This window comes from Phytophthora ramorum (assembly GCF_020800215.1).
Source record: "Phytophthora ramorum isolate Pr-102 chromosome Unknown Phyram_PR-102_s0004, whole genome shotgun sequence".
NCBI lineage: Eukaryota > Oomycota > Peronosporomycetes > Peronosporales > Peronosporaceae > Phytophthora > Phytophthora ramorum.
This window is the reverse complement of record NW_027150650.1, coordinates 2,152,651-2,165,368: the sequence shown is the minus strand read 5'-3', so window position 1 is coordinate 2,165,368 and position 12,718 is coordinate 2,152,651. Positions and strand designations below refer to the sequence as shown.

At 51.0% G+C, this 12,718-nt stretch overlaps 3 protein-coding genes across 3 annotated transcripts; all 3 read left to right on the top strand.

Annotated features, from left to right (window-relative positions):
- Positions 1-2,976: 2,976 nt before the first annotated feature.
- KRP23_5217 (uncharacterized protein) lies at positions 2,977-3,207 on the top strand (the record flags this gene model as incomplete). Its single annotated transcript, XM_067895864.1, has 1 exon — positions 2,977-3,207. One exon carries the CDS (start codon positions 2,977-2,979, stop codon positions 3,205-3,207), a length of 231 nt encoding a protein of 76 aa, XP_067746822.1.
- A 1,816-nt stretch (positions 3,208-5,023) lies between these two features.
- Positions 5,024-5,848, top strand: KRP23_5216 (uncharacterized protein; the record flags this gene model as incomplete). The annotated part of the gene is made up of 3 exons (XM_067890261.1): positions 5,024-5,026; positions 5,093-5,297; positions 5,355-5,848. The coding sequence occupies 3 exons, from the start codon at positions 5,024-5,026 to the stop codon at positions 5,846-5,848; spliced, it is 702 nt and encodes a 233-aa protein (XP_067746821.1).
- Positions 5,849-8,223: 2,375 nt separating this feature from the next.
- On the top strand, positions 8,224-10,520 carry KRP23_5215 (uncharacterized protein; the record flags this gene model as incomplete). Its single annotated transcript, XM_067890260.1, has 3 exons — positions 8,224-8,730; positions 8,804-9,385; positions 10,239-10,520. The coding sequence occupies 3 exons, from the start codon at positions 8,224-8,226 to the stop codon at positions 10,518-10,520; spliced, it is 1,371 nt and encodes a 456-aa protein (XP_067746820.1).
- Between the last annotated feature and the right edge of the window lie 2,198 nt (positions 10,521-12,718).

Sequence of the window (12,718 nt, the reverse complement as noted above, 5' to 3'; positions counted from 1 at the left end):
AAGCCTTGTGGAAATCATCCATGAACTTCATCCAATACGCGAACATCAGGCGTTCGAACAGCGTTGAGGGATTAACTTGTTCAAGTTTGAGTGCCTTGAACGCGTTATCCGGAGATTTCATCCAGTCTTTGAACAGTACAGCCTCCATACGTTTTCCAGCGCTCTGGGCATCTGGCACCTTCTCCGCTGCAAGGATCATTTTAGTGACGTCAAAATCGGTATAGTGGGTCCTCACAATCCAATTCGTAGTCATCTTGATGTCAAGATGCTTGGCGTGATAGGCGTCCGTGAACTTTGTAAACGTGGTGAATAGCGGGTTGGAAAGAAGGCCATTCCCAGCCTTCTCTAGGCCTAACATCGTAAAGATATCGTCCGGGTCTTTCCGCCCGCTCATCCAGAGTTTGTACTGCGCAGCATCCAAGTTTGTGGCGATGTTCGACGTGCCCGGGACGTTCCTTCCCGCTGCAAGTAACTTGGCTAGACGTACATCCCCGTAGTAAGTCGTTATCGTCCCTATCAAAGTGACTTCCTGGTCGGGGTTCCCCTTGTTGTAAGTGTTCATGTATTTGGTAAAGGTATTCAAAAGAGGGTTCCCAAGAAGCCTCTTTCTTGCTTTGTGAAGTGCCAGCAGCTTGAAAACATCATCAGTAGTTTTCCCATTGGCCATCCAGCGCTCGAATTGCTCGGCTTGTACTGTTTTCGCGATGGCGGAGGAACTTGTGGCCTTCAATGCAGCTTCGACTACCCGAGATACACCCACCTCGCCGTATTGCAACGTCAATTTCGCGAAGATACTTGTCTTTTGACCGGGATGGGCCTTATTGGAAATCTTCCGCTACGTGTTCCAAGACGCGAAGGCTGGGTTGCTGAGGATGCCGTCCCCCGCCTTATCCAGTTTCAGGAGTTTGAAAACACGGTCGGCAGTTTTCCCGCTCGCCAGCCAAGTCTGCATCTGCGCAGTCTCCAACTTGGTGGCCACTTCCTTCGTCCCCGCTACCTTTTTCGCAGCGTCGAGAATCTTCGCGACCGCTTCGTCGCCGTAGTGAGTGGTGAGTGTAGCGATCGCTGACGTTGTCTTGCCAGGATTATTGGCAGTGAAATCGTCCACATACACGAGCCACGTCGTGAACTGCAGATTGTCTAGTAGTGTATCGCCAGCCTTGGTAAGCTGCAAGCCAATGAAGACGTCGTCGACGGATTTCCCGTTGCTTAGCCAGGTCTGGAGTTTCTCCGTGGTGGCTGGAGAAGCGAACGCTTTGGTCTTTTCAATGACGGAGCCAGGAAGGATCGCTCTGTCTTCATCGTCGTCATCTTCGTGAAAGTGAAGAAATCCATTTGTGCTGGGTTGGTCATGGCTCTCGATAAGTGAACGTGACAGGGTCTGGGGATCCTGGTGAAAAACCTCCGCTTGCTTCTGCGCTGAGGCCGTATCGGTACTGGCCAGGAGTGCGACAGCTAGCAGCCCAACGAAGCTCAGACGCATCATCATCCTTGCGAGCACTTGGAGAAGTAATTTGTATTGCTTTCCACGGACAACTAATTGTTTACCAAGAGCGTTGTGCAAATGGATGACGCGAGGTCGAAGTGTATAACATGGCCCAAACCTACACCATATGACATCGTTGATAATCAGCTTGGCTGGGCGCTCCCGCGGTATGCTTCGCTCGCGATGTGTGGATGACGACAGCAATGCAGGGCTGGTTGGGAAGCTTGACGCTGGGTCCGCCTTCGTGCGCTCGCTCCCGCTTGCCGTAGTTAATTAGAGGCACTGTCGTGCCATTTGATCTCCGCAGTATACTATTTTCCGATAATGACCACGTAATACTTCAGTATTGCCAATACATGTACCTACTGGTGTTTGCTTCACTTCATATACGGAGGAATGTACGTTGTTTTCTACCCAACCGATCCGAAATGTGAATCTTTAAATGAAGAGACTGTCGTCATGACGGTGTTGTGAGCCACGTGGTGTAAACGTCCAGCTGAACACTCCTTCCACGACTTGAACGTCACCGATATTAAAGTCGGGCTTAATTAAGCCCCTCGGAACCCGCCTGAACCTCTTCGACCAAATAACGTTGTTGATGCTTGAACTGGTAGGGAATGAGGAAGGGGCTGCCCGTAGGAAAGCGACCGTTGTGTACGTCGTGATGATCGAGATGCTGAGGGTGCCAGACGACGAGAGAGACAGAGACGATGATTATCTCTTTGGGAGACTCTCCATCCTAACGTGTCTCCTGGTCAACGGAAAGACCAACGGAAACACATGGACGATTGCTGCCAAAACGAAACCCCACAGTAAGAGCAAACAATTTTCGCCCTGCATGCGTCTTCGAGTCTGAACAAGTTGGGATAACGCCCCATTGGCGTTACGGTTTTCCACAGCTCACACTCCTCCTTCGATCAACTGAATCTCTGCCAGACCCGACTACATAATACCGGTACTACTAATATAGGAGAATTGGTAGCACACTCAATTCCCTAAATGACGGTGGTTGCTCACGCGTACTTCGAATCCTCCAGTATCATCATCCCGTATTGGCATCGCAGCTGATGCTCCTTCACGATCACCACAAATGAAAATTGCAGGCACAGTAAGTAGGACAACTACTGTACCAGCACTTCATTTTAAAACGCTTGCGGGAAGACATCATGAAAATGGCAAATATTGAACCTGGAACGGATACTATTTATTGTTTTATGTTGGTTGACCGGCGCTCCACTAATGGAAAGGCTACTATAATGTTAATACTATAAATACATGTAACTTTATATGTTATCACAACATTTGCTCACGAGAAGATGGGGTTGCAGGTACGCATACGATCCCATCCTACCTCCTTTCATTTCAGCTTCCGTGGCACCATATGCGGCTAGTCAAAAAGGTGTTTTGGTGAAGACTGCCTTCTGCCAGTTCCCTATTTTGCGGCTACCTGCCAAGCACCTTCAGAACACGCAGCAGACCACCTCACAAGCATGCGCCTATCATTCGTCGCTCTAGCAGCAGCATTCGTACTTGTTCGTACAAGTAGCGCCGTCTCCACTATGGGCGCAGCGGCCGATACCAAGCTTCTTCCAGATCCCCCCTCCAATTGGAGTCGTAACCTCCGCGTCGAAGAAAGCAGCGTCAAGCGTGCGGATGTCGACACCGTCGAGGAGGACGAAGAGAGAGGTCACAAACCCTCGTCATCAGCGGATGATTGGTAAAGCTCTTCTACAAGATTTTCCGTCACGTCGAGAAACCGACGCCAGTAGGGAAGCACATCCCGCATAACGGTCTGCGCTTGGAGTCTATAGGTAACGGACAGGTGCGCGTGGTTCCCCGTAGCTACGGACGTTGAGGCGTTCGAGCGAGCAGTGGCGTTGCCATCCTGTTAGTTTTCTTCGTATATGCTTCAATCGTGTTCAATTCATTTTCCGATGCATGGCGTGGTTGCAAGCTAGCGTTCATGTCACCATTGCACGATGCTTGTCATAAGAATTGACGAATGTCTTCAGCGGCCTGCATGTTTGTTTAACAGCCGAGCGTACGCATACAATTGTATCTGCGCAAGCAACAGCTGCCGACATCACTGCAACGAGGGACGATCGTGTCAGCAACATAATATATATACGCTCCACCTTGATTGGATCTCTTTCTTGTGATTGTGACCTTTATTGGATCAGATCTGGCATAAACAGTGTCGGCCAGCATCTTGAATGGAGCGATTCCCTCAGCTATTCTGGGATGCCAAAACATAGGTTTAGCTGGTGCGCACAGAATTAGAAAAGTACGTGCCCACCCGCAGCATTTTGTTCCGCATCTGTAGCAATATGAGTTACGAGGGCAACGACGAGAGCATGGTGCTCATTCTGATGCTTGCACTCACCGCCGAAGGCCAGAAAGAGTAGCGTGATCGTCAGCGCGGCCAACACTACCTCACGAGAGCCGACCTCCACCCGAAGCCACGATATGGAACGGCATGAGAGGCGATGTACGGTGCTGGAAATGACAGAGCGTTTATCACCATGACCGGATTTGATGTTAGCTGCTTCTACTACTTGCTTTCGCACTTTGAGCTCAGGTATGCTGCAAACAGGCAATGACATGAGTTGGCACCTTCATTTTCACCTAACGCCGGAGGAGTGTGGGATGCTGTCGAGTGGCTGTCCTCTTCATTGCTCAAAGGTCTTTCTTCGCCAACGTCGTTCTCCATAGACACCTTTCTTCGATCCTGCACTGGATCTGACGGGCCACCCGGACATTTCCAGGGCACCTTGGATCCCCCGTTGGCTTCTTGACGTTGAGCAACGCTTGAAATGTCTTCTTGAGCGACACCAGCTCGCACTCTGCGCGGTTGGTTTCGACCGCATAGTCTTCGTAGCTGTGCCGCACTGACTCCCATTCATTCGCACCCGTCGGCATAACATCACCAATGAATTCCAGGAGGACGTCCACATCCTGGGGGCTGTCATTCTCGACACCTGCGACCCTCCCGCGCCTTGTCATGATGCTTGTGCATGGTGATAACAGCTCAAAGGCTTGAATAGGTTCTTCTACGCGCCTCTAAGTTGAGAATTTCCAGCTCCTGCTCGCTCCGCTGGTGTCGCCCGGCCTCTGTGTCCACCTCCGCGTCCGTGGTGGGCAGTCTGGAGTCTTAAGCTTGATGCGGGACAGACCTTGATGCGGAAAAAGAGTGTGGCTTGGTAGTTGAAGTTATTAAGATTGACAGGTAGAGCGCTTAATTGTGGTCGTTGTATTCATGTTCGCAGGTTTATTCTGCCAAAACCCATATCCATGATCTGAAAGAGGTACCACAGAAAGTATGCTTTATTTTATGTGTAAGTTGTGTGACTTCTGTGAATCTTTGGTGGCTGGCAAAGAGCCCGGCACAGGGTATTGGGTTGAACTTTCGTGTAACAAAAAATAAATTACATTGCGCGCGAAAATACAGACCATTTTTTAGAAATTCATTGGCAGTCGTTGATTCCCCCCCCCCTCGAGCACACATCACTCACCGTGAAGCCACCTGCACCGCTTGCTATGGTACGTCAGCCACCTCTCGCTTCTTGCTCCCCTCGTGCTGTTTCTTACCCCCGGCTGGATCCACAGGAGGACAGCGCAGACCATTCAGCCTACCCAGCGCGCGGCGCACTCACAGCCTCACAGCGGACAAGCGCTGAGCTGGAACGAATGAAGATCCGACAAGAGAACATGAAACGACCCATAGACGAGCGTACTGAAGCCCTCGCGCGCGCATTCCAGCAGGCGCGAGACGACTCGAAGCCACGGGCGCGGGCTTTCAAGCGGCAGGAACGTCACGCAATTCAATGAACGTTTGGTATTGCTCCCGACACGAGCGATGACGACGCAGGGGAGGAGACGGAGGTCCTCAGCAGTGGAGAAGCGGAGAAAGGCGGAGAAGAGAGCGATTATTCGAACGGTGAAGAAGCCCATGGAATCAGTGACGCTTCACACGATGATTCTTCAAACGGTGGAAAAGATGAGGAGAAGGATCCTTTAGACAACCAAGATGCAGAGGAAGATGAAGAAGAAAACGCTGGCGCAGCCGACAAGGACGAAGTGGAGGAAGATAAGGGGAAAGGACCGAGTGACGCTTCGGCTGACGATAACTCCGAAGCCACGCTGAAATTTCACCAAAGCCGGTACCGAACGAAGAAGTCGCCCTCATTGTCGGAATTGCTTGCGACCTTCCCTACGACCTTCGGCAGTTGGCAAGATTTTCATGAAGTCTTCCAGGCGTACCAGGCGAAGACGTACCAGCATTTTCCCGAGCGCACGAGCACATTAGTAGCTGTCCGCAACAACCAGATTAAGGGAGCGGCTTCGAGACTGAAGCGCCATTGAAAGAAGCAGCAAAAGGAGGTGCAATTGTTGCCTGAAGCGTGGGGTTAGTATTTAAAGACCCTTACAGCCAACCGTACCAGTCTCGCGGAAAAGGGAACCGGATGCACGACAAGGTCCGAGGTGTTGAATGCTTGCGTCACGGCTACGTTGGACGAGTCGTGGGTGCTTCGCGTCACGGCTAGTCGGTTCCACAGCCATGAACTCAACGAGCACGTGTGGGGGAAGTTCTCCGGGAACAGGACTGTGACAGATGAGTGCTTGCAAAGGGACGTAGATGTGTTACGCAAGGCTGGCGCAAGCGCGAAAGATATTTTGCAGAACCTCCGTGAGCGAACAGGTAAATTCTCCCTGCTGTTCAGCTTTGGCATATTGGTTTAACTTTGGTGCATCTTTGGTATATTTTGTAGGCAAGAAAACGAAGCTGAAAGATGTACACAACATGATCCAGAGGCAACGCATCAAAGACCAAGCCGGCCTCAATGACGCGCAACGAGCACTAGCTGTACTGGACGAGTTCTGCCGCCAAAACGGAGGCAACTCGGCTGAGATTGTGATAGATTCTGAGACGGAAGTCGCGCGGGTTGTGACGTTTAAAACGGCCAAGATGAAAGGTCTTTTCAACGTCTTACCTGGTGGATTCAACACACGACACCAACGCGAACCGGTACAAGTTATTCAGCTTTGTCGTACATGATGTCTTTGGCAAGGTGAGCTACTGTTGCACGGAATGACTATTTTCCTTGAATAAACTGAACCATCAATCTTCTACTTCTATTCTAGGGATAATACGCGCACCACGCCTTCGTCGAGAGTGAGCACAAAGTGAACTTGAGGCGCGTGATCGAGATCTTCAAGAAAAACAACTCTGAGTGGGATAAGGTTCGGGTATTCATGACCGACAAGTCCATGCACGAGAAGACCGTGTTGAAGGAGAAGTTTCCTCAAGCACGTCAGCTGATATGTCAGTGGCACGTAGTCACTTGGCTCAAAAGCAAGCAGCCAGGCTGGCTTCGTCCGTGAAGAAGCAAGTGAAGGCGATGATGGGACTCCTAGTATACGCGCGCAGCAAGGTGGAGTACGACGAGGCAAGGAGCACAATGAAGGAACGTTTGGGCGGCGATGAAGGACACCCTCTCTGTCAGACGTTTTTGGACAACTGGGACAACTCGCAGGAGGAATGGGTCTCGTACCTTCGCGGTAACGTTCCGCACCTAACCAACAACACAAACAATCGCATCGAATCCAAGTGGGGCAAGATCAAGGATGTGATCAAGGGCACATGCAGCATTGATGTACTAGTTACGACCCTGATTACGCTGCAGGAGTATGCGGAGGACCAGTACATCGCAGAGTACCATCGCGTTGGGGGCAGACCCCGCGGACCAGACGAAGACCCTGAATTAGGTGCACTGGCAATGCAGATCAGCCCATTCGCCTTTAGGCTGGTGGAGGAGCAGCACGGTTTGGCGACAAGCCCGAATACAGACTACAATGTCGAACTACTATCCCCTGGTATGGCTGTTGTGATGAGCAGCTCTACAGGTGTGACGTACGAGGTGAACGTCGAGGTACGGCACGATATTGCTGTATTTTTTGTACTTTTGGTGAAGATTTGCACTAACCTTTGGGTGGTGTACTGCCGTAGCGGAGTCGTTGCAAGTGTATCTTCATGGAGACGTGTTTGTTGCCTTGTCGCCACATCATGCACGCCAGGATAAAACTCGGCTACGAGACCGTGGTCCCTCCGATGAAGTCAATTCCTGCCCGCTGGATCGTGCACAGTCCTATCAACAAAATCGCCGAGGGTGATGTGGTTGGCGGAGGTCTCCTCGAAGTTTCAGCCGCTCCGCTTCCGAAGACGAAACCAGTCTCTGCGTCTGACATGTTCATCCAGTCGAAGGCCCTGACAGAGAAAATTACGGATCGCATGGCGTTGCAGACGACGCCTACATATTCGGTTGCGTACAAGTGGCTGGAGGACTTCTACAATGCGCTGAACAGTGGCCACGTCGTCGATTTCGCTCGCAACAACACTGCTTGTTTTCCTGGGCTTTCGCAGGTGGCCTCCGTGGGAGCTGCGACTCTTTCGCAGATGTCGTTTGCTAACCTGGCAACAGAAATTGATACAAATACGCAAGCGAGTGATGATGAAGTCCCCCGACGCAGCACGCGTCACAGAGCGGATCGTGTACCCGGGATAACAATGACAACGACGACGAAGCTGCCTTGGCCGTCCCATCCGTGCCGACTTCCATGATGTCAACTGAAGAAGTTGACCAAAGGGACACCGAAAACAAACCAAAGCGTACCGAAAGTGAAGAACTCAATGGAGGCGTCCTCAGTGGAAGTTTGCCGAGAGGCCACTAGTCCACGGAATGACGAAAGCGCAGCGTCGATACAAAAAAAAAAAGAAGGAGGAGAGCCAACTTGCACTCGACCTCGTAGATAAGTATTGGACTGGCAAACTTACGACATCCGCGAAGTTGGAAGATGTTGCGAGAATGCTGGACGGACCATACAGCGTATTTCACGCGAAACCTATGGCGGAGACGCTCATGCTGCCGTTGGTCAACGTCCAAGGGGCTCAAATCCAATTGTTCAGCGCCGGACAGAGTATTCCTGTAGCCAAGGCGATTCCGCAGCTGGAGCAGGTGACCGAGGCCGTTTGTGCGATGGAGCTACGCCCTAAGAGCCTCAAACTGCTTGCATACAGGCCAGGATACAGCTGTCTTACGACGGGCCAACTGGAGAACATGCATATTGTGCAAGAGGCCAACAAGCAGTTCATTCTGGTCAAAAAGACAATCGCGTGGGTGAAAACCGTCGAGTGGACTGTCAAGGATCTGTGCGCTCCGTTCGATGACACAAACGCAGTGACAAAGGTTTGTATCGAGAGAGGTTGCATGCCTCGAAGGTAACTGACACTAACTTATTTGGTTGTCTGCTACTGTACAGTCGGAATACAAAAGCTACATCGAGACTCTCAATCTTGGAGTGAACAAGTTTGAAAACGAAGAAGTGGAAGGCTACAAGTTACTCGACTTTCGCGAGAATCTTTGGCTCCACTCCACGTCAATCATGATGGCGCTGCTTACTATGAGAGATCAATACTCGCGCGTGGGTATCGTCTATCCTAGGTACCATGATTCTGCTGCAATGACGCAGAAACGGACTGTTGCCAAGGGACTGGGGGCTGCGGATCCCAAGTATGAACGTGTACTTGATATCTTCAACGTAGGCAGTAACTGGGTTGCGTTCATGATCGCCAAGAACACCAAGATATGTCACACGTTCGATCCGCTACAGTCTGAGCGAAACTACGCGTCGATTGAAAGGAGTGTACGCAAGGTGATGGAGCCCGTGCTAGACCTGGAAGGCAAGCTCGACTACAAAAAGATTGACTGGTGCGAGCAGCAGAATGGGAGTTCGTGTGGCATTTGGTGCATTGCGGTGCTGGAAATGTTGCTTGCGGGGGTTTCGTGGAACGACAAAATCTACAGGTTGCAGCCGTACCTGCGTATGCGCTACTTGTACGAGGTGATTAGCTTGCTGACGAAGCCTGCAACTTGCGAGTAGTGGTGATAAGTGGTGACGGCGACTGCTAACCTGAATTTCGTTTTGCATCTTGAGTTGTCAATGTTCGGTGTTCATACCGAAAATAGTACCGAAGCTTCACACTACGTCTTGGGTCACGAAAAACGCATAAGTCCGACAGTTCCCAAATGTTTTATTGTCCTGGAAAGATAGAGACACAGTGGTGTGCTAATTTCACGCTAACCATATGTTATTTTATATTTCCCCTATACACACGTAATATATCCGCCAGCTGTTATCATGTCATCAGCAAATTATAGTAGCACGTCAATTGATGACCATCTACTTTCGGTGGTAGCAGCATCGTCCGTTCAAATGGCTGCAGGAAACGCTCCAATTGATCGTCTCTCTTTGGAAATCCTCGGAATCTTACTCGGTTGATGGTACCATAGCACGAAGACAGACGTGAAACTTTCGCGTAGAAAGTCTCCATCGCTGTACAAATTGCACGGTAAGCTTAGTATGCAATTCGCCCTGGAGCGGCCGCTGATCATCCTCTACATCCCTTACAAGCAAACATTTTCAGGATCACCGGATTTGACACCTCCTTGTAAAGTAGCAACAAGCGCATCCAGCACCTTGAACAACCTCAAACAAAAATACGTGGCTGCAATCGTCCCCATCGAAATGGACCATGAACCGTAATACATGTACAGAGCGCATTGCGGGCGTCCGTCGTTACGATTAGTTCTATCAGCTAGAAGCTCATGCTGCTATTTCCTTGTCTTGACCAAGCCAAGCCATGCTGCCATCCATTTCGACTCTCGCAGTGCTTGGTAGTGTGCTACTACTGTAGGCCGAAGCTCACCAGGTTGTGTACATCCCGTCACCAACGTGGACGCGATCCAACTCGTCGTCCTCGGAGCGTCGTGAGCTCTGGAACCCGCTGTCGTTCCTCGAAAAGGAGGGATTCGAGACCCAAGAAAACTTCACGCAGTTCCAGGTCGACAACGGCTACACGAGTCTGCGAGATTTCCTGGACAAGGCCAAGTACAAGGTTTCGGACGGAGCTGACCAAGCTTGCTGGTGGTCGGACCCAACGGAATCCCGCAGCAGATCCCAGAGGACGGCACCATGAGCCCGTCGGGATACACGCACGACGGTCCGTGCGAGATCTACATGGGGACAAGTTGGCACTCTCGTACCTCAACTGTCACGAGTCGATCACGGACCAAACGTTCAAGTTGGACTACAGCGGATGCGGGGATAGCTGCATCCTGTACTGGTACTGGCTGGGTGCGCGATACCTGAAGGGCAGCTACTCGTGGCAGGTGTACAAGGAATGCATCCTGCTATACTCCGGATCGGGTGGTGCCTCTACCCCTCGACGGGTTCGGCTGCAGCCCCAGAGGCTGACAATGGAGGCAGCCAGACGGCTTCGTCATCGTCAACGACCGAGACTCCGACGACGACCGAAGCTCAGACAACGGAGTTGCCGGACACCCCTGCCACTGAGGTAACGCAGACTCAAGCACCTTCGACGGACGTAGGATCGACGCCGACTCCTGCTACGACGGAGAAGTGCAACGCGCCTCGCAGACGTGTTCGTGCGTAAGTAGTAAAGCTGAGAGAGTCTCTGGTTTGTTGTGCGTTGGGACGGGTGGTTAGATATTTAGTTGGGCATTTTTTTACTTTACGTTGCGTTTGAAAGAATAATCGCTGTTGTGCAGTCATCACCCCTTGATACTTGTATTATAACAGACCCAACGTCGTTTTTGAGCGTTGCTTGCGCAGTTTACCAACCAGCTAGCCATCATGTTGTATGGTGCAACCAATTGTGTACTTCGAACTGCAACCTCCTCGATAATCGATACCAATGCTGAAGTTTGCGTGCTTTGGGTGAGCAGCTCCATCAGTCCAAGTATTTCGTGTTTCACCGCTTGGGTTAATACATGAAGTTATCCAAAGTGAAACACCATGTGCCTTTCGAAATACACAGCGCAGCGTCCTGATTCGACATTCTAAGGAGTCTGCGTACATGTGAGCTGCAATATCTCGGTGATGCGTGGGAATGTCGGGCCCGAGCTCGAAACTTCGAATTGAGTGGGGGTCTTGTGATCGCACTTCGTCGTCTGACCGGCTGGATCCCTACCGCTAGGCATACGTCTTGTGCATGCTGGGTATGTGACTTATCGGTACAGCAGTTGAAGCTACATGAATATTGCGATGTGATTTGTTGATATTTTGGGATCCTGCAACATGATTGGGCGAAGCGGGGATTTGCATTCCCGTTACATGCACCCTTCCCGTTATACATAAGCGTCCGTTACAATTGGCCTTCCCACTATATGTAGGTGGTATTTGGAGCAGTGCTTTAGGAGGAGATGAGAAGCAAGACAAACACAACTAACTCAATGGAACTCACTTTCGGATTTCTTTCGTACCCCTCGTCCCGACTCCCACACTACGTCTACCTTCGCAATTCATAGCAGAGTGAGCAGACGTTTGAACCTCACTGACACAGAGGACTAATGAAGTTGCTTTGACCAGTACAGCAGTACATCTTGTTTACAAGTATATTCACAAAAATGAAGGCCTTCTCACAATGAAGTGGTAGTGAATGCCAATATGCTTCGTTCGAGCTTGGTAGCCAGCATTCTTTGCCAGAGCCATCGTACCTTGGAAATCCTCGTAGATCACCGTAGGTTCAGGTTGCTCAGCACCAACGACCTACAGTGGACAACGCATCCGCATCCCAGGAGCACCACCCAGCAACAGCAGCATCCCACTCATCGAGCGTTGATTTTCATGGTTGCTGGCCCAGTCCGCATCGGAGTAGGCTTCAAGTTGCGTACCCAGTAGATCATCGTAATCGATACCCACGTCCTTCGCCCTAAGCAGATACCGTACTGTCGCGTAGGAACGCGCAGAAATCCCACTACCAAACGGTATGAGTCCCACCAACAACACACGCTTCCCTTACAAAGGTCAGCGAACGTTGGATCAACACCTGAAGACCAGGAACGATCCCTTACACCGGGTTGGTTGCAAGCACATCTGTATACCAAGGCTGAGTTCGGTCAACCTTAAAACCTGCACTACTAGCCACGAGCGAGGGATATAATGTAATATTGCACTTTCACGCGAACCCCCGGAGTCCCTCAGAAGGAAGGGTACCGGCAGTCACGCCGAATACGGGTTTGCCGAGGGTAACCTCGGCTGGTAGTGAAATACACTTGGGAACACTCGGGTTCCTCTAATATATAGGGACCGACACTCTCCGTCGCCCCTAACTCTCGGCCACTCCTATCTCTTGGACTGCAACAAACTCTCGGT